This window comes from Coturnix japonica, chromosome 5 (genome assembly GCF_054131305.1).
Source record: "Coturnix japonica strain WE chromosome 5, WE-NBRP24, whole genome shotgun sequence".
Taxonomy (NCBI): Eukaryota; Metazoa; Chordata; class Aves; order Galliformes; family Phasianidae; genus Coturnix; species Coturnix japonica.
Genome location: NC_140667.1, coordinates 14,133,174 through 14,153,894, shown reverse-complemented (window position 1 = coordinate 14,153,894; position 20,721 = coordinate 14,133,174). Strand labels below are relative to the sequence as shown.

The 20,721-nt window shown below is 41.1% G+C and overlaps 2 protein-coding genes across 52 annotated transcripts in view; one reads left to right on the top strand and one right to left on the bottom strand.

Annotated features, from left to right (window-relative positions):
* The first annotated feature begins 1,599 nt into the window (after positions 1-1,599).
* On the top strand, positions 1,600-20,574 carry CYB5R2 (cytochrome b5 reductase 2). 3 transcript variants are annotated; one of them, XM_085550095.1, is made up of 10 exons: positions 1,600-1,696; positions 1,781-1,927; positions 2,253-2,321; positions 4,012-4,118; positions 5,109-5,238; positions 6,644-6,727; positions 7,440-7,525; positions 8,257-8,356; positions 9,022-9,223; positions 20,148-20,574. In XM_085550095.1, the coding sequence occupies exons 5-9, from the start codon at positions 5,154-5,156 to the stop codon at positions 9,192-9,194; spliced, it is 528 nt and encodes a 175-aa protein (XP_085406221.1). In that variant the 5' UTR covers positions 1,600-1,696; positions 1,781-1,927; positions 2,253-2,321; positions 4,012-4,118; positions 5,109-5,153; the 3' UTR covers positions 9,195-9,223; positions 20,148-20,574. The 3 variants fall into 3 exon arrangements, with proteins under 3 accessions (XP_085406221.1, XP_015719448.2, XP_085406222.1); XM_015863962.3 differs by having other exon boundaries at positions 2,253-2,325; XM_085550096.1 differs by lacking the exons at positions 1,600-1,696; positions 1,781-1,927; positions 2,253-2,321 and adding an exon at positions 2,885-2,968.
* PPFIBP2 (PPFIB scaffold protein 2) overlaps positions 10,308-20,721 on the bottom strand; it is an 87,786-nt gene continuing 77,372 nt past the window's right edge. For 24 of the 49 annotated variants that reach the window (XM_085550054.1, XM_085550057.1, XM_085550063.1 and 21 more), the window contains 11 exons: positions 20,101-20,239; positions 19,440-19,568; positions 18,747-18,897; positions 18,472-18,583; positions 17,687-17,775; positions 16,687-16,809; positions 15,913-16,038; positions 14,930-15,118; positions 14,414-14,584; positions 12,761-12,826; positions 10,308-12,143 (listed from right to left, as the gene is read on the bottom strand). In XM_085550054.1, the coding sequence (XP_085406180.1) occupies positions 12,072-12,143; positions 12,761-12,826; positions 14,414-14,584; positions 14,930-15,118; positions 15,913-16,038; positions 16,687-16,809; positions 17,687-17,775; positions 18,472-18,583; positions 18,747-18,897; positions 19,440-19,568; positions 20,101-20,239 (1,367 nt within the window). In that variant the 3' untranslated portion in view covers positions 10,308-12,071. Of the gene's footprint in view, positions 12,144-12,760; positions 12,827-13,747; positions 14,585-14,929; positions 15,119-15,912; positions 16,039-16,680; positions 16,810-17,686; positions 17,776-18,471; positions 18,584-18,746; positions 18,898-19,439; positions 19,569-20,100; positions 20,240-20,721 lie in introns of those variants that run through there. The other 25 variants (XM_085550056.1, XM_085550058.1, XM_085550061.1 and 22 more) reach the window with 4 other exon arrangements.

The following is a 20,721-nucleotide window of genomic DNA, read 5'->3' as shown; positions in this document are numbered from 1 at the left end:
GCCAGCAGCCTCTGGCAGTATGCGGTAACTGACAAATATCCCAATTAATCTAGCTGTATAATCAAAGACGCTCTGTATAATTCACACGCTGCAAAGTGAGCACATCTGCTTGTAAATAGCAATTTGTTTAATGCCCAAATGGCTGCTTGCACTACAAATTGTGATGACAGGCTCCAATTAGATTTGCAGGCTGTGCTGTGCACAGCTGTAGCGTTTAGAAACTAGATCAGTATGATAGTATAATAGGTGATATGAGTATAATCCTTTGACACAGTGGCCTGGAAAATAACTAGAAAGGAATTGAGACGTCTTTTCTCTGCTGACACCAATGGCAAAACATGTTGTGTCCGGATGCGGAGCCCTCAGTTACAGGAGAGATGTGGACCTCATTGGAGCACGTCCAAGGGGAAGGCCACAAGAATGAAAATACTGCATGGGGTGGGGGGATAAGTCCAGATTGGTTTTCAAAGATGTGTAAGGCATAGCTGTGTTACTGACAGAGTGTGCCTGTCCCATCTCTGAGCTTTGGGAGGGACTCCTGAAAAGGAATGGAGGGAAAATAGCCTTTGTGGTTTCTCATAATGGAAGTTTGTTGTCACTTGGTTCTGGGGGGAGCTGCTGTTTGCTGATGGTATTGGTGTAACTGCGCCGGGAGTCGGGGTGCCTCACCTCTTGGGCATGGTTCTGCTTTACTCAGTGGGAACACGGGGACTTAAAGTACCTGGAAAGTTCTTTGTTTGTTTGTTGTTCTGCTAATTAAATAAATACAATAGATTATCAATTAAAAAAGAAAAGCAAAAAGCCAACCCCAAACCAAGAAGAAGCAGTGAGGGGGGAACTGCAGGTGGAATCAGCTGTGCACTCCTCGTGAATGCAATGGATACATGGGTACGTGCTGGGCTAACATGGCTTAAAATGCCTTGTGTGTGTCAGCAGCCTCACCTTACTGCATTTAATTTGATTGTTATGGTACTTTTACTTGGCTGCATGATGCCAACCCTTTGCATTGCTGGCTTTGTGGCTTCTCAAGTAACCTCATTTTGCTTCTGTTGTACCTCTCTAGGCTATTGAAAACTACAAGGATCTCTCACCATTAGAAGACACGTGAACTGTTTTGTGACACAAATGTGATCCGATTGAAGGAATTAAAAGCTACGCTTTCAATTGGGTTAATGCAATGCGACTGTATTTTGGTTTGGACTGCATAAATGTTGCACGCTTTATTCCTTAACAGCTGCAGAGCTCCATGAGCCCTGCAATCCAAAGGTAGGCTGCTGTAGAAGGCTGCCGGGGCTCCCCGAGCGCTTACAACCTGGATGTACACTTTCTGTGCTGGAGTGTAAGTACAAAGTAACACGGCATGGAAGGCCATTTACAGACTGGCTTGTGAGCGTCCCCCTGCAGGCACGCACTGCGCGGTGATGCGCTCCCGGCCTCCAAGAGCCGCCTCGTGCTGTTTTGCAGGGCAGACCACGCGGACATCACGTCGGAAGCCTCGCGCCGACCGTTCGCTGCGCTGTGCACGGAGCGGCGGAGGAGGAGCGGAGCGAAGCGCGGAGCCCGGCCGCACAAAGCCGCCTCCCCCCGCAACGCACGGGCACACGGGGGCAGCGCGAGGCGGAGCTCGGCGGCGGGCGGAGAACGGGAGCGTTGGTGCCACTGCCGGTCTGCAGCCGCCGCCATGGAAGCGCTCTCGGTGAGCGGCCGGGCGTGGGGATGGGGAGTGCAGGGGGGGGTGGGTGGGCCGGTCGTCCCCTGACCGCTGCGCTTCTCCCCGCAGGGTACACCGGTGGTGGTCGCCGTGGTCGTGGTAGCCGCGACGGCGCTGCTGCTGCTGCTGCTCAGAGGGGCGGGGCGGGAACCGGGCCGCCCCGTCACGCTGCGGGACCCGCAGGCCAAATACCCGCTGCCGCTGGTGGGCAAAGAGGTGAGCGGCGGGGCACAGCGAGGGGGGCGGCTGCGGGACCCCGGGCTGCTGCGGAGAGACGTGTGCTGCGCTGCCCGACCTTTGGCCGCGAGCATTGCATTGCAACGTGCCGGCTGGACGCGGGCAGCCGAAGGGCAGAACTCGTGTGTCCTAAACCTCAAAAGAGCTGCGTACACTTCGTCTGCAAAGCCATTTCAGCGGCCCTCGCTGGCCCCTACCTGCGTGCTAACAAAGAACGGGCTCTGAACCCACGGCGTGGGGTAGAGCCTGCGATCGGCTGTAGCGGTGTGTTGGCTTCATTCTGAATTTCGTGTTTTCTAAATAGGAAATCAGCCATGACACTAAGAAATTCCGGTTTGGGCTCCCTTCACCAGATCATGTCTTAGGACTCCCTGTAGGTAAATAATTACAATATTTAAATACGTGTATTTGTGATAATGAAGAGTTTTAAGTTCTTGAGTTTCTGTGTCGGAATTCAGAGCTCAGTAAATGATGGAGTTGAGAGCTGCACCTGAAAGCCACCGTGTCAGAGGGAAGCACCAGCCAGGTTTCCCAAAGAGTCACAGCTCAGATTTTCTGTGTGCTTTGTCCTGCTTGTGTTACATTACATGGTGTGGTTCAGAGCAAGAAGGTGAAATTGAGGTGAAACTGCCCCAGTGTGAGGAAATTGACCCCTCTCAGGACACAGGCACGAGAGGTACCTGTCTGAGCTTTCTAATACAGCTGCTTTTCCACTGGTGCCTCAGCTTGTTGGGTGCCCTCAGGTTTCTGGCAGATACAGTCACACCCATAGATAAGGAATTGAATTCTTCTGCCTGGGAAGGCTGTAATTATTGCATGCAAGTCCCAGTGGAAATTTATAGAAAAGATGTTGCAATGTTCAGAGCCATTTCTGTGCATGCACTGAACTTTGTCAGATATGTGTACAGCTTTGGCTTATTTTCTGCACTAGGAAGTTCATTTCAGACTAGGATTGCCACAGCCTTCTTATCCCGTACCCTGAAAGTGTGATGACATTGAACGTTGGACCTTGAATTAATGGTAATTTCTGCAGAGCAGTGTCCCTGGCTGATGTGCAGATGTGGCAGCTGCAGCCCTGTTTGCATTGTGCTGTTTGGCAGCTGCCTTGCTGTACGCACAAGCGTCAAGGCCTTTCCAGTTCTGTGCTGTGGGCATGTCCTCCTTGCATGCAGCCACTCGAGCACCAATCTTTGTTCAGGTTCTCCTCAGACTTATATACTGAACTAACCGTGTTAACTCAGAAAATGATAAATGCTTTGGCACTCACTTGTTTTTATTTTGAGGTTAGTCTTAAGAAATGAGGAATGTGATTCTGGAACTGCATGGGCTGCATTCCCACCTTCTGCTCTGTACCGAGATCATTTTGCTGCTTCTGCTTGTTGTTTATACGTACAGATGAATGCTGCTGCTTGTGAAGCTGGGTGGCAGCAGATGCTGTGCTTTTATTAGTTAAATACCAAATCTAAGTACAGAACAGAGCATCTTACAAAGCGGGTACCCTCTGCAGCCAAGGTGTGTAAGCTGGAGAAAAACAACAGGAGTTAGTAAGTGCTCTGAAGATTGTTTTTTTTTTTCAGCAGTACACATCTAGTGTGAATATGTAACAACACAGGATAACATAACATCAGCTGGTGAAAGCCAGACTTTCCAGCCTTTTTCCATTTGTTTATTACCAGTGTAGCAACCTTTGCAAAACAGTAACTCCCTGGAACTGATCAAAGAAGGATTTACCCTACAGCTCTGCAGTTGTTGTAGAACATGCACTTGTTGTGTTGGCTCTTATTTGAAGGTGAACTGTGTGAGAATACATGTGCACGTGTGTGCCATGAAAATAACAGTGAGCTATACAGCTTGCTAAAGGTCATTTTATTTTCCTGACTAGATACAGTGGTTAAGACTAAATGTTTTATATACCGTGTATGTTGCAAAGATGAACTCCATTGTTGCTTGTGCTTGATGGCTTACAAATACATGCTTTTCTGTTTTGTCTTGTGTGCTGAGTAAGATTTTTGAAGCCAGGTAATAAAACATTAAATCACTGGATTGTAATTCTTTCTCCCTAGGCCAACACGTTTACCTTTCTGCAAAGATCAATGGTAATCTGGTGATCCGAGCCTATACCCCAGTTTCCAGTGATGAGACAAAAGGTTACGTTGATTTAATTATAAAGGTAAATGTTGATTTCCTTTAATACAGATGAATTGCTTGCTGGAGGGAAGGGAATTACTACATTTTATATATATAATAGAGTTTGTTAATCGGTTCTCTTTTGGATAGGACGACTGCATGGCAAACTCACACTTGCTCATGAATAGTGAGTTGTGTATCTGTTGTATGACAGAGAGAAATAGTAGAGGTGAGGGAGATGGAGAAGGGAACCGGCAGAACTGCAGGAACTTCTCTGGTGGTTTTTTATCTTGCAGTGAACAAATAGCAGTTGTTCCTCAGGCTGCCTAATGCTGCTGTTAGTACTTACTGCTCATACCTGAAAGAAGGAGTGTGTCAATAAGAACTGGCTTTTGTGTGACCCTGGAGAGAGTTCAGTTGTACGTCTGTAAGCATCAGAAGTTGTGCCAATGGACTTATTAAGAAAATGGGATGAAGAAACAAGGAAAATCCTATAAGCTAGGGGATGCTAGCTGATTTGATCCCAGGACTTCTGGATTTTCCAGTTGTTTTCTAAGACAGTTTGTACTTAGGCCGAAAAATATGGGCTTCTTTGTTTTCTCTGTTCTTCATGTTACATATACAGTGAATTGTTATTAACTACTTAATGCTTATCATATGTCTTGAAAGGCTGAAACACTAGCATGTGGCTGAAGTCTCTGGGAAGGTCACAACAGGAAAAGATGCAGTAATGCTATTTTCAGAAGGAGTGATTACAGAAATGGGGGTAACATAAGGTTCTTGTTGGAGGGATGGTGAAAGGAGGGCATAATCTGCTTGGTACATGTTCTTACGTGCCTGTCTGTTTGCAGAGGGCATTTTACTTACTTAGCCTGCTTACTGTTGGGTGGCACAACAGATAACTGAGGAAAGAGTTGTTGCAATCTTTCTTTCTAATGGTAAATGTCTGACCTGCACTGCTGTGTTCATCAGTATATTACTCTGACTCCCTGAAAGCTAATGGCTGATGTCACAGAAATGATTGTTTTCATAGGTTTACTACAAAAATGTGAATCCCAAGTTCCCAGAAGGTGGGAAGATGTCCCAGTACCTAGACAACATGAAGATTGGAGATGTTATTGACTTCAGGGGGCCAAACGGACTGCTTGTCTACAAGGGGTCAGGTACTGTGACACAGAGGTGGGAGAGCAAAAGGGAGGAACGTAATTAGTTATTATCAGAGGTATTTGATAAACTGGGGTTTGCAGAGAAGCTGCTTTGAAAAGCAGGAAAGAGAAAAGGTATGCTTTCTGATCTTGCCCAGAAGCCCATCGGAGTTGGTTATGATTGGAAGAGTACTCAGTGTTTGCAGAGTAATAGCAAGTTGTTGTTTTACTCCTGAGACCATATAACTCCATCTGAAAAATCTGCTGTTGCATATTACTAAGGCGACTGCACTGGAAATCCCTCGGAGACAGACCTGGAGAGAGATGTTCCAGATAGATGGCAGGTTGTAGCCTCAAATGCCCTCTGAAAAACTCAGCAGTTTTACTAAGTAACTTATTAACTGTCAGCCGGCTCCATTTAGGTATTAAACCAGGTCTGAACTGGCTGGGAGGAAGTCGTGTGTTCAGAGAAAGAATCCTCTTTGAAGATGCTAGTAAAAGGCCAAAAGATTTTGTATTCATCTCAACTGAGAGGCACTGTGCAATATTCCTGCTTTGGGGGAAGCAGTGCTCAGCACTTCCCTGGATCATGGCCTTTCACGATGAATAGTACACTGATGAATCATTTATATCTCAGAGGCCTTGGGTGATGCATGTTTGACAGACGTTCTTTCAGCTCTGATCTGGTTGCTATGAAGAGTAGTAGCTAGGAGAGCTTGTTACTGGTTACACGTTTCTTTAAAGATAACCGGAGTATGTCCAGTGCCTTTCATGTATGATATTTGTCATGGGCTTTTCTCTTGGGTGAATAAAACCTGTCTGGTTTTGTAACAGTTTTGAAGTAAAGATGTGCTCAGGTGTAGTTGCAGAAATCTGCAAGGTCTTATCCCAGGACAATAGAAGGCAGTCACCTAACTGACTGCAAGCCAGCACCACGATGTTGTTAACAGAAAACAAAAGACAAAAATGAAGTTCTTGATGAAAGTATGTAAGCCTCCAATGTACCTGATTATTTCTGTGGCATCTTGCCTCATGCTTAATACAACTCCTTTGAATGTGGACACAGAAATGGCTAGATCCATGGTTTAGATGAGGATGATGAAGGTGGTCTAGTAAACCTGCTTCTCTGTCAAGGCTACGGGTTACCTTTAGCTACCACCAGCTTTCACAGTTGCTGAGTGATGTAGTCAGTGATATGGGAATTCCTGAGTCGATCATAAATGATTCTGGGTAGCTGGGAAGGTGTAAATCAGTCTTTCAAAGCTAAAAGTGTACAGAGGCTTCTAGCCTTTGCACTCAGTGCTCTGCTAGGCACATTTAGCGTGCCCAGCAGATCTGCCCTGATTGATTGGTAGGCAGTAGTAATATATTCCCATGGAAGTTGTATCTGTTTTTGTCTACAGGTTTTGAATGTTTCTTCTAGGTACCTTTCTGATCAAGCCTGATAAGAAGTCTGAAGCACAGAAGAAGTTTGCAAAACACCTTGGGATGATAGCTGGAGGAACAGGTACAACTGCTCTCACCACAGCAAATGTCACCTGAGGGAATTAAGAGGTCTTCGTGAATGCTTGTGAGAAGTCTAATGCACTGTACTTTGGCAGCAGAGTGCTTCCATGAGCACTGTCTAAGCCGTTCTTTCACACTGCTTGCATGTATTTGGTGTTTGGGTCCACCTGGGGTAAAGAACATGTTTCAAGTGTTGATTCAGTTTTGTCTTTTAAGAGTTGAGCACTCACTGGATCTCCTCTCTTCTGAATCCTGATGTGATCAGCATCTAACTTGCATTCCTTATTATACATGAGTGCTCAGTGACGCTGAAGCTTGAGCTCTGAGCTGAGAGCTAGCAGCTTCATTGTAGTTTTAGTCTCAATTTACTGTGTGACCTCAGAGAAATCACTTTACACTCTGAGCTCCAATGTCAATGACAAAAAATATTTTAGAAGAATATCCTGAAGGAGAAATTAGTGGATGTGATAAGAGAAAGTTGAAGTCAAAAGCCCCAGAACACAAGCATTGTGGTTTTCTTTTAATTTTAATCTATTTGGAATAACAAAAATCCCTCGACTAATGCATTTGGCACAGAGTAGAAATTCAGTGTTTTGTAGCCCTGTGCAAAATGAGCTCCCACTGAAGACCAAGTGAAGGCAGCGGGAATATTGAAACTGCAGCTTTATGTGGATTGAAATAATTGCTTTTTTAAACTGCTTTGTTTTGAACAGGAATAACTCCTATGTTGCAGCTGATCCGTCATATCACAAGTGATCCCAACGACTCTACAAAATGTTACCTTCTTTTTGCTAACCAGGTAAGCGTGTTGATATGTCTGTTTGCCCTTTAATGGCCTGCTTTTTTGGCTGGCCTAAGTGTTTGAAGCTTCTGTGACATAGAAAATACTGCTCTACATGTTTCGTATCTTCCGGTGTCTGTCTGATCTGTAATTTCAGCTGAACGTGTATGACAAAATGTGATCTGAGATGGCATATTTAATGTGGTCAGCATAGATAGGAGTTGGAAGTGGTTACTAAATAAGTTCTTATTATGTTGTCTTGGGTTAAAATGATTTTAAAAAGAGACAGTGAATTAGAAAAATATCTGCAACTATTTATCAACACTGTGTGGTCTTTTAGTTGTTTTGAAGATGTCTGCTCATAGTTTCACCTATACTCTCTAGTTCTTGTATTGGAGTAAACAGTGTGAGCAGATCCTTATCCCCCTGCTATCTTACTCCTTGGCAGACTGCAAAGAAACAGGACTTGGTTCTGTTTAATTCTGTTAACCAGGGTTGTTAACAGGAGCTAATTGGGATTCCGAAGTTGTTCAGATTGACATCTTTAAAACTGCGTTTAGGTGACTTAAGTCTCATATTTGGTTATTCTTTATCTGAGTTTATAGAAGCCTGTAATGATAGTAACCTGTCATGCAAATGGAAAGTTTGAGTGAGTTACCATTACATTTGTCTTGTCGCATGCTAGGTAAGCTCCCATCACAGACTATTCTTAAGATGCTTTAGAGCTAAACAGAAGTCTTATTTTGCAGACAGAAAAGGATATATTGCTCCGAGCTGAGCTAGAAGACATTGCTAAGAGGCATCCCGAACAGGTCGCACTCTGGTATACACTGGACAGGCCTCCACAAGGTAGGCTGTTGGTACACACTGGACATGTGCTTAATCTTGTGAAAACTGCTGCTGTTTTCGTAACAGCAGTATTTTTGTGTCATTAAACCAGTTTAAAGCACATATTTTTGCATGTTGAGTTAGATAGCATCCTTTTTCCTGACTTTGTTCACATAAAGTAGCAGAGGTATTCAATGATACTGCTCTTTGAAAACACCTGGCATCGTTTCTTTTTTATTCTTGTAACAGCACTGCAGAACTTCTGTTATCACTGAGCTTTGCAACCTTACCACTGGATCATCTTTTCTAGGATTTTCCAAATGTGTTGAGTGGCACAGGTCTGAATAATCTGTGTCTGTACCAGTGTCCTGGGTGACCTCTCTCTCCTGGAAGAAAGACTAATTTATTCTTCTTATTTATTCCTGGCTGATAATCTAATTTGTTTAAAGCTGTCATTTATTCATAGACATTCTTGTCTGCATATACAGCCAGATTCTTGTTATCCACGTGCTTGTTGTCCTCTTTGAAAGGAACCACAAGGTCTGAGTGCAGTGAGAGATTTGTCCCTGTCTCTGCTTGCAGGGGTGGTGGCATAGCTTCAGCTACTTTGCAAGAAGAACACATATAGTTTAAAGAGATTTCAGACTGTACAGAGTCAGGTTAATAGTTTGATGTGTTTGTTTCAGATTGGAAGTACAGTTCTGGCTTCGTCACTGCAGACATGATTAAAACCCACCTCCCTCCCCCTGGCAGTGAGACGCTCATTCTTATGTGTGGGCCACCACCTATGATTCAGTTTGCCTGTCAGCCCAACCTGGACAAACTCGGCTATCCCAAGAGCAGTACATTTTCCTATTAACGGTGATGTCATCCAGCACCTTTTCTGAAGTAAGTACTGCATATTTTCCTACAGGAATGACTGGTATGTAACTGTGCACTATTTCTTAATTGTGTTTGTTGACATGGACATGGAATTTGTGAGAGGGCTGTAAAACTGGAATAGGATGATGTGAGCACTCTGTAGATAATCAGTTCATTCACAAAGAACGGTCTGTCTTCAAAATGCTGTTTTGCAGCCCTTTTCAAGACAGTAAGCAAAATGCCACAGTATGTCTCTAAAAAGCGTCTAATCAAAATTCAGGTAACATGTAGTAATTGCTTCTTGCTTATTAATAATAATTCTTGTTCATGGTATTGAGGAGGATTCTGTAATGTCATGCTGTTTCCTGCTGGCCTGAGTGATTGTTCTTTTGGCCATTCCCTTTTCTTAAGAGAAAGCATGGCTTCTTCTTTCCTATTGTAAGCCTTGCTGAGTTGGTCTTACATTCATCTTGCCTTGTCTGAATATTTTCATCATGTAGGATTGAATTTTTAGTCATCAGTGCACATTTGTTTTCAGGTTCTTCAGTTGCAAGCAACTGTGTTTACTTTTAATTCCTCTGAAGCAAAATGTCTAGTATTTAAAGCTTAACTTAGGGATGCTGTAGCAATAATGCAGAGAAAGACACAGGCATTCACAGCTGTGGATCTGTCCCAGATAAGAGATCGGCTACCTCTGTTTCTGTTAGACTCATTCCACAGTCAGGAAGTAATAGAATATTCAGAATGTATTCATAACAAAGCTGTAAGCATTTATGCCTGTGTTATAACTAGGATTTCTTACTATATTAAAAAAGAAGATAGCGTAGATTGAATATTCACATCCAACTTAGCACAACACAACAGTGAGTTATAAGTACATCCTCAAAATAAAAATGGAAGGCTGCTTGGAATAGCTCAGTGATATTAAGGCTACCCCTGCCAAGCAGTTATTACAGTATTACGACTAGAATGAATCTGATCAGTTAACCCAACAGGGTATTCCATGTGTCTGTTAGTATATAATGTGGGCACTAGTGCTGACTGCACTACTGCACTGCCAGATCAGAGGGGTGCTTGACTGGCATGTTTAGTTTGTTCATGTACAGACTCATTTATCATTCCTTTGGATTTTTATTTATTTAATTTTTCAGTGACTTGAAAAAATCAGCCTTAATTTTAACATTTTCATGCTTAGGTTTTACAACTTGATGACAGAGTGCAGGGTTATGAAAGTCTCATGAAGTGAGGCCCAGACAGCTCTCAAAGAGCCCTTGCTACATATTCTGGACAGCACCCAAGATTTCCCATTTATTTTGGAAGGTTTGTGGCTTTGAGTAGCTCACCCTTGGGCTTATATTAATATATAAACCAACATGTTGTAGCCAGAAAGGAGGGAGTAATGCAAACCGTGCATATCCATAGAAAGTCTTTTCTTTACAGTTTGGACAGATACTTTTTCTGGCATTTCTCTGTATGAGATACCGTGTTAGTACCGTCTTAATACATAAAAGGCCTGTGCTATCAGATTCCACAAGCAGTTGCAGCTGTGAACACAAAACTTTCACCCTTGAACTGCCCCTTGCATAAGAAGTAAGAAGCTGCATTTCCCTGTTAGAGTACTGCTGTCCTACCTACCTCCATATGATAGCTACAGATTTATTTTGTCAGGTGTTTAAAAGAAACTCTAGTACTTGCTTGATGCGCCCTTAGTCCTGTTTTACATGTGGCAGAGCAGTGGTGTTGATCTCCCACTGCTAAATAAAACACTGCATAAAAATCTGCCTGTAGCTGGAATGAAAGGAGAACTGAAAGTGTAAAATAACACGGCCGATTCTCATGCAAATGTTATAGTTTCTACTACCAGCTCCAGTCCTGAAGGCTGTTTGCAGGCATGCGTTTAGTTAGCTGTAACAATGGAAAAGAAAATAGTCTTATAATCATTCCTTTTCTTCCTGAAAACCTGTTCTGCATCTTCTATCAACCAGGTATTATGCTGAGTGTTCTCTCTGAACTGTGTGGATTGTTCAGAAGGCTTAGAAGCCCTGATGCTTTGCACGTGTTCCTCAGTACTATTCATTTTAGACAAAACAGGAGAGTACAGTAAAGCCCTGTCAACAGTTCAACTTCAAGGCCTGCAGTTTAAAGCGATCACGCTGGAAATTCTGTTGCAAAGTACAGCAAGCATCATTAGAGTATTTTACTTATATCTTACATTAATAATTTTGATTGCCCTTTGAGTTAGCTAGAGATTTGTGAACAAGCCACCTTGATTGTCACCCTCCTGCAAGGGCTTGGTAGATGCTATTACATTTGATTTTTCCTATTCTAAGCCATGCTTATTGGAGGGGAAAAAAAACGCGCAGGGCACATACAAATGAAAAGGATGAGAGATGAAAATCCTTTTCTGGGAAAGCATCTGTGGTGTGACTGCAGTAATAGGGACCTGTGCTTGCCAGCACCTGTCTGAATTGCTGGGTGCCTCTGATTAGTCCATGTGGCATAATAGAATATTAATGATTCCTCCATTACAACTTAATTATAAAAATAAAAAAAAATAATAGAAAAAGTCTTTTATAACAGCACATAAGCATACCATGTGAAAGATGATAAAACATAAGGGTAAAACATAGTGGCTGTCCAGACTCTGCATAAGAAACACTTGTGTAGCACTTCTTTCAGCACCTCTTTGACGTTACGTTGTATGGAAAGCGATGCAGAGATACCTGTCAAGTGTTGCTCTGCTAGCAGTGCTAAATCCTACATGGTGTGTGTCACTGGAGGGAGAGGTAAAGCTTTTCTGTACCACAGTGTCAGGCTTCTCCTGGCCTGCTCTGGGCAGGCATGAGGTATTACCGGTCTTGGTCATGCTGAAATATCATCTCCAGTCTTCTAAGGGAGGTGTTAAAAATCTGCTGTCATTTAGCATTTCATCTTGGCTTAACATTGTCTGAAAAAAATCACAGCAATATTAAAACAAGTAGACATAGACAGAGGCCTGTAGTTTAGTTAGAGAAATCTAACTGTAATGAGATCAGATTCACAACAGAGGGGGTTAGAGCCACATAAAATTAAAGGGAATCTCCTGAACGGCTGCTTTAAATAACAAAAGTAGAAATTCTCACACAAGGGTTGTGTGTGGCGTTGTCCGTACATCTTCAGTCAGTTAATTAATTTAATGAAAATGGACTGATGTGGAGCCAGGAGCAGACAGGGATTTATTTCCCTCTGATATTCTTTCTGTTGTACTTTTCAAGTCTTACCTCTTTGCTAGCCTTTGGGAGCAATGCCTCTCACTGTGTCATGGGGATAGGTAAAACTGGTGAAAACAAGATGCTGAAGTGAAACATAATTTCTAGTATTTTCTAAGCAATTTTGGGGGTTGATTTTGGGTTTGTTTTTTTTTTTTTTTTTTTTGAGTGTCCATGTGCAACCAGGCTATAAGGAGGTGCGTAACAAGAATACTGACCCACTTACTACTCTTAACCACCACCAGCAATACCCAGATTTCACTGAGCTCTAGCAGAATACATTTGTGACTTCAAAAGGAATAAAACTGGTACATACCGTAAGATTGCTTATGCCTTGAGAAAAAGCCCCTATTTGCTTTACTGTTCCTTCTGAGTGTTCCATCTGTAAAAGTATTCAGCAGCTAATTCAATTCAGACAGTATGTGCAATATTATTCACTGTACATGCATCATGGGGAGCTCTCTCTGCCTTGACAAATGGAGGTGCTGTACTTTTAAAAGCTGATTTCAGCACGTTTCTAAGTTGCTTATTAACAGTGATGTTTCCATGCTATGAAGTGTATGAAAATGCCTTAACAAAGGACTAAAGAAGGATTGAATCCTGAGTAAGAAAGATGGTTTACGGAACCTGAGCTGTAATTCAGACAAGAAAAGGAACAGCATGACTAATTATCAGCAAAGAGTAACATTTTCCAGGAGATGAAACACGTAATTCCAGTAACAGCACTGCCTCCAGTGGTAAGCAATAATAGTCCTAACTCTGTTTACACAAGAAGGCTATCAGTACTAGGGCACTGAGGTTTTGCTGCATGACCACACTTAGAAATCAGGCTTAAGTTAAAGGCTGCTCTCCTAGTGAAAAACAGAATATAACTGTAATGCTTGAACAGCGCTGTAAGCTGTTGGCTCAGAGTTAATGAATTCCTTTTAGACTCTTTAACTGTGTGACTGGACATCCATACTAAATTAGTGTGTATATTCGATTCTGTCAAGGCTTGCTACTGTTCCCACGTAGGAACAGCACTTGATTTTTTACTACAGCACACACTGAAAAAGACAACGGTTAGATAATGAAAACAAATGAGATGTTAGATGCAGTAACCATGCAGATGACAGAATGACTTCCACAGTTAGTCTCAGCAATTTTGTGGCTATTTTCTCACTACATTTAAAATGTTTCATTAAGGTCACTGGAAATAGGATGGTTCACCCCAGCTGCCTCTAATGTAGGTCTTGCATGTTGCCACGCAAGCCTTTGGTAGCTCTGTTTTTCAGGGTTTACATTCCTTTACACAACAAGAAAGTAGAGTTCGGTGGCTTTTAATTTTCATCATTAATGCAGTGTCTGGACACAGTTTCATTAAGCAGTTCACTACTAAATGACAATAATGAATTATTTAAGTGTTGGTTTATTAATAATCTTGTTAATTACTGAGGCCATTGTTTTCATGTATACTGTTTAAGCATAACTATTTCCCACTGTACAAAATGAAATAATGCAGTTGGAATCCTTGATTATTCTATTGGAAATCTATGATCCAGTTGTATTTTAATACGTAACTTGATTGTTCTGTACAAATTAGTCCAAATAAACTTCTCACATTAAAAACTGCCCATATAAAGAAAAAAGGTGCGTGCCATACTCAGGTTACAAAAGCCAAAAGTACAAAAATCTTCTGTTTACTGCAGCCTCTACCTTAGTTGCCAAAATACACTGACCTTGGTAGTGTAAAGGTGTTAGGTTCCTGAAAAAGGGCTTGAAGATGGATGAGTTCATTGTTATGTTGATGAAAGAAAACAAACCTGGACATTCTTAGTATACAACTCTTTCAAGTGTCCATAGCCAGTACTTTCTCAATGAGTTCATGCAGATGCAGCAAATACTGTTATATGCTAATGTTTGATTATTTGCAAGCTTTGGAATGCAGGAAGAGGATGAGATGAGAATGGCATCAGTCTGTTTGTCCCACCTGATCCAGTTCCCTATCAGTGAGTGGACTAAGGCCTTTGTATCCAGTGTAGTTCTTCTGAGTACCATTCGTAGCACCTGGGTTTGTATCCATAGGACAAACGTAGTCTGTTGATTCATCAAATTTCTTTTTTCTTAAGTTTCCAAAATGTGAAAATCCAAGTTTCTTTGGCTAAAATAAAAAGAAAGCAAGTTTTAAACACTGAAACTCACATACCCTGGTTTTTCAAGTACATAGCTGGAGAGCTATATACTTTGTTTTCAAAGTAGGAGTTACACAGTTCATTTTAAATACGTTTAAATAAGCTCCCTTCTAAGAAAAGACAAGATTGCACACTCATTTCAGAAACAGATTTTTAAAGATAGCTACAAATTAAATGCCTTAAAGAATAACGTAGTGCTGCTTCTGGGACAGATCTCTCCCCCCTCACATATGTGTGTTCTGTATTTTCTTTATGAGAAATGAGAGAGTGAGGCTGCAATCCTTTAATACCTTGTTTTCAAAAGCAGCACATACCCGAACTTTGGCAGTGGTGGTCAGAGGTGTGTACGCTGCTGACTCTGTTATGTCCCTTTTTTCTTGCTGTGTCTCTGGTCCAATTAAGACGTTAAAATTGGTTGTTAGGTGGCGCCGCAGTAGGGTTTTCTGAGGTGGGATATTCAGCAGCATTGCCAGCGTGTCACCGTTGAAGCGGGGTTCGAGAATCTATTAAAATATATATATATATTTAATAATATGGTTAAATATTTGCAATAGGAAATCATTATGGTCCCTAGCAGAGGAATTTCTTCATTCCATCCGTCTGCATCAGACGTTTTTTAAGTCAGTAGTACTGTGACATTCACTGGGCTTGGACAGAGAATGCAGAGTTAGGCACTAAGAAATGCAGAGTGAGACAAAAAAAATGCCAAATTATATTAATTGTCAGCAAGGTTCTTTGATTTTTTTGCTCTCCTTTTTTTTTTTTTTTTTTTTTTAACTACTGCATTATTCTAAAAACTAACTTAATCTTAGCACATTTTTTTCTATTTTATTTTTTCACTAAGTCTGCAGCACATCAGCATTGCAGTATTTCAGAACTCTTGGCTTTTCTAGGCTACAAATGGTATTCTGAATCAGAAACTTTTTTCAGGCAAGACGGATGCAAGTTCAAAACAATTATTTCCTCTGACAGGGCGTCAGCATAATTTTATTAAAGCAAGAAACCAAGAAACACTCAGCAATACAGTAACTTTCCAACAGTTCAGGTTGGTTGTTGTTCTCTAATGTACTACTGTTGCTGTTAAGCATAAGCACAGCTCAGCATTAACAGCTTAGCAGTTGCTTTTCTATTTGAATTTTCTCTTGTAAACTTTTTAAAATGCTGGATTGTGCTTTCATTTTGCAAACGTCCACTTGTGTTTCTTGCTGCGTGAAAAGAACCAGCTAAAATAAGTTTTGCATCAAAGTCTTATCAGGTCTTTGCAGATATGTAGTAGGATGTTAAAACGCATTCTTACAATGAGGCCACCGTGCACTCCACTTCCTCGGAGGTTTGGTGCATATTCTGCCAAATCAACTGATCTGAGCCATTCCATCACTCTGTGATTGGACCACTGCACTACTTCAGAAGGTGAAACGTTGCTCTGTTCAAGGAACCAGAAAAGATGATGAGAATTCAGCCTGGCCTGTCACAGTGCGTTCACAAAATGAATCTCAAGTTGAGATGTAAACACTGTTCCCTTTTCAACAAAGAGAAGCATTTCCTCTTTCTGTTCAAGGCACCTCTTAAACATCCTCTGATCTGGTGGTAGGTATAGTCTAGGACAGATTAAACCGATACACTGCATCAAATGCTGAAATAATAGAGTACACATGCTGGGTGTAAAAAAACCAAACATTTTGAGAAGAACATTATTAACGAGGCTGTTATAGTATCACTATGAAAAAGCTCTGCTGACCAGGTAGAGTGAAAACAATACAATTGTTTATAATTAAGACAGCCAAAAAAGAGCATTCCAAATAATTTGCTCAAAAGATGAATTAACATAAAAATGAGCAAATAATTGTAAAAGAAAGATGCATAAGACTCATCTAGTAAGTAGCTCAATCACTTGTCATCTGGGCAGGTTTTCATTATCAGAGAGGGACTGTTATATTCTAGAGCAGGAATGCAGCACAGCTACCGCTTTTTTAGAGGCTATTCCCCAATAGCTGTGATTGAAGTATTATTTATTATTCATGAAGAATAGAGTAGTGCTTATTTAAATGAAGTTACTTAAACATACTTTTACCTCCTCAACTGGTCGTCTGCGTAGACAGTGGGGATTAAAACTGTTGATGTGCAGCACATGAATGGCACACTTAATACTCAGATGATGCAGCTGACTGGTGACTTTCAGAAAGAGAAGGTCATTCTGTAAAGGAGGAAGTCTTTTAAGCAGCACAGAATACGTTCAAAAACAGGTTCTTTTGCCAAGAAGAAAGATTTCAAGCTTTGTATGTAGCTTTTTATATATAGTATTGTACCATATTAATATGGTTAAAAATGGAAGGGGAGTTTATAGTCTATTAAGTAAAACCAAGGCTCACGGATAGTTTTTGACCTGATTCAGATCATGCTGGACTAGGATCACAGAAGCTAGCAACTCATACGTGGCATGGACCAGTAGAGATCATACTTCTATGGTAAAGGTTCTGCAAGCAGCTTAGACAAGGTTATATTTTTTATAACTGCTAAATCATGTTACTGTGCTGTGATAAAAAATACAAATATTTAATTTTCTAAACCTGGGCAGGGAAGCTGTACAAGTAACTTCCTTTAGGAGTAAGTTTTTCACTCAGAGGGTGCTGACACACTAGACAGTTCAGACTGGATGATCATTATGGTCCCTTTCAACTCAGGCCATTCTGTGATTCTACTAAGTAAATATAATGGGTGTATGTATTGTTTGTATTGCTGCTAATCTGATGAGAGCTGTACAAGTACTGGATTTGTTGCTTACCCTTATATTACCTAATGTTGATAACTTAGTGAGGAGAACAAAACATTCAAGAAGCTATGTGTAAAATAGGTCATTTTACTGTCAGTGTGTTATGTGGGACTGAAAGAAAAACTTCATGTGGAAGTCAGTTATAACACTGTATTACTATTCTTGAGGTGTGTAAAACAAGTAATGTTGCACTAAACAATACATAGAAGTTCCTACCTGCACTGTTTCTGGTTTGCAAAAAAACTTGCAATTCTTTGCTCATTCTGAAGTTCAGAGTTTGGCAAAAAAGATTTGAGCTTACCACAGTTAAGTACTGCAGCATTCTCCCATCAACTCTGGACTCGTGAAACTGGTCTTTGTACTGAGGTAAACCAATATCATCAAGCCAGCCTGCAGGTAGAAAAACAATGGTGTATCCAAATCTCCGTCAGTGAGAATGAAGCTGGCTTCTTCTGAGGCACTCCAGTAGCTGTTCTACCTATTCACTTTCCAAAGGACAGCCTCTTAACGGAACCTCAAAGCAATTCCCAGCAGCCAGCTTTGTCAACAATACCTCTGCTGTATTTTAAGTATGCACTTTGTGCAGTGTAATTTAGCTCTTGCTAGACTGAGACCTCCCACCCCTATTTATATTCATTCTCCCTCAAGAAGGATGGGCTGCCTGAGACACGTGCATGTTTGAGCAGTCACCAGGCATCTTTTTAAGAGCACTAAGTTTCACAGGACAAGTTATTTCATAGAACGATGATTTTTGTGCCATTCTGAACGTTCAAATAAAGATGCTGTTTTATAGCATGAACTTTGCATGGGAACTCTACCATTCAGATTGCAGCAAAGTTGTAGAGCAATTTGTGAAACACAGATGCCATCATCAGGTTATTACACGATATGTGCTTTATGAAGTATTCAACCCAGTGCTCTTTTACGCTTGAGACTGTGCCGAATGTGCAGATAGACCATACAGTCATCTGCTTGGAGAAAAATTCATCTGATGATTGATCTGAAAATACTTGAGTTTTCTGTTAATTCCTACTTCACTATACAAGAGAAACACAAACTTTTCTGTGTAATTCTTCAAGCACTTACGTGTCACCCAGATATGATCAAGTTGTGCAGACTTCTCATCTTGTTTTGTGTTTATTGATTTAATGGCCAAAACTAATTTCTTCCTGTGCAGCGGGTGCTTTATTCCCATTTCCTGTAATAATAACCATTAACAAATAGTTTAATGAGATGAGGAGAGCCAGAGGCAAAACAAACATGAAAACATTTCAAAGATGTAGAATTGCCCATTGTTGGACGGGTCCTGGTTATACAGAAGCAACTGGAGTTTGCTTAAGAGAAACAGGTACATGCATTACCTTTTCCATGTCCTGAGGTGTCGCAGTTAACAGTGTATGGCCTGAAGTCACCCACTGCCGGGCAAAAATGACGTACTGCCCAAGACCAAAGTCCTCAAGCCAGTTACAAACTCTTTCAGTACTCCACTGAGCGAATGGAGCATTGTAGTCACTGAAAAATAATAGAACTCATTGAAAGCCATAAAGGAAAGACGATGGAAATTATAAGGAAGACCATCACAGACTAGAGGAGATACTACAGGCCAGGTCCCAGTGTGATCTGTATTGTGCAGTAATCAGCTCTAGCAGCCATTCTTGCAGTACATGCTGTGGTACAAGTGTTTTCTAAATTTGACTGCCCAGCTTCCTCTACTGGTCATTTGAGGCAGGGCAGGAAGATAAAAGTTTCAAATAGAAATGGGAAAGGACAGAAAAAGGTAACTGCGGAATCTTGATGGCTGCAGATATTCCCCACAGGAGATGATGAGAAATTTTCTGGTGACATTTTGCTGCTGCTCCCTGCAGTTGAAGGAGTGCAGATGGGAAACTGCTTTGGCTACACTTTCTAACAGAGAAATTATTTCCAGTTGTGGAATTGAATTCCACGCGTAATTAAGTATGTTAATGCATATTTCAAATGAGGAACATTTTGCTGTTCAGTGTATTTAACAATACTATATTATACCTTGTGCAAAAGAAAAGAAAAACTGTTACCTTTTCTGGCCTTTGGTTTCCTTTGATCTGGATAACCGAGGTCCAGCTGTTGCACGGAGACCACCCCTTCGAAACTCTGCCAAACCCAGATCGTCTGCAGGGAAGTTACCAGACTGAGTTCTTCTTATTCTTTCAAAACAAGAGTGCCAAGACAGTGCTGTTAGCATCCGGCAGCAAACTGTTTCATATGGAAACTATAATGACAGCTAGAAGTTGTATTAATCTTCCTGTAAAGCGCAAACATCTGATTCAAGCGGCAGCTGATGAAGTAGCAGGCAAACTGTCTAGACCTATCTCAGAAAAGAAAGAAAAGCTTTGCAAAGCAGCCATGACCCTTCAACTCAAATAATAATTCACATCAGAAGCCAGGCTTGTAAACGGCTGCAGTCCAAATAGAAGGAACACAGTAAAACTTCGTATTCTCAATTGTCAGCACAATAACACAGTAGAATATATTATTTCTTCAACTAGTGTGGCACTCTGAACCTTACCATCCGCTTTCCTCCACCCGCGTGTACAGACAGACACACCTATGCAAACAGAAAGCTGCTTTCCCTCCTTCTCCTGAGTTTCATTTTACACTTGCTGTATCTTTTCATGAGAACTGATTGAATTCTCAGTTTGAAATTCTGTGACAAGGAACTAAAAAACATGATCTTACTTTCCCCAGATTTTCTTGATCCCTTTTGGACTTTTTCTGTTTTCTAGAGACAGTGGAGACTGTGGACCCGAATCCGTTCCCGAAGAAAGAGGTGAAAGATCATCTGAGACTACTGTACCATCCATGTTCTCTGTTTCTCCTGGGTTAACAACAATAATTGTCAATAATTAGTACCAAATGTGACAAGGTTGTTCTATAGCAGACTAATTCTTAAAAAACATAAAGTACAGATAGCTGTAAAAATGTTATTGCATAAAAATAATATTAAAAAAAAGTAGTTGTACTTTTGATACAAGAAAAAGTTACTATAATATTGTTTTTTCAGTTTATTTTAAAACCTTAATTCCAGATCTTGATCTGCTCTTGCGTTTCCTATTTTTAATAACAAAATTCATCTGTCACAATCAGCGGGAATTTTATTGTTGACTTCAGTGAAAGCAAAATAAGACCAAGAATAAATATCTTAAAAAACAACACCAAAATCCCGTCTGAATGCTATGCAGCTAAAGGTTTCATTTCAGTGCTAAACTTAAGGAGCTCAGTCTGGACTGTGCACTCAGTGTTAGTATTTTACAGAGAAGAGGAAGGGAGGGAAAAAGGAAAGGAAAAAATAAGCAGCAA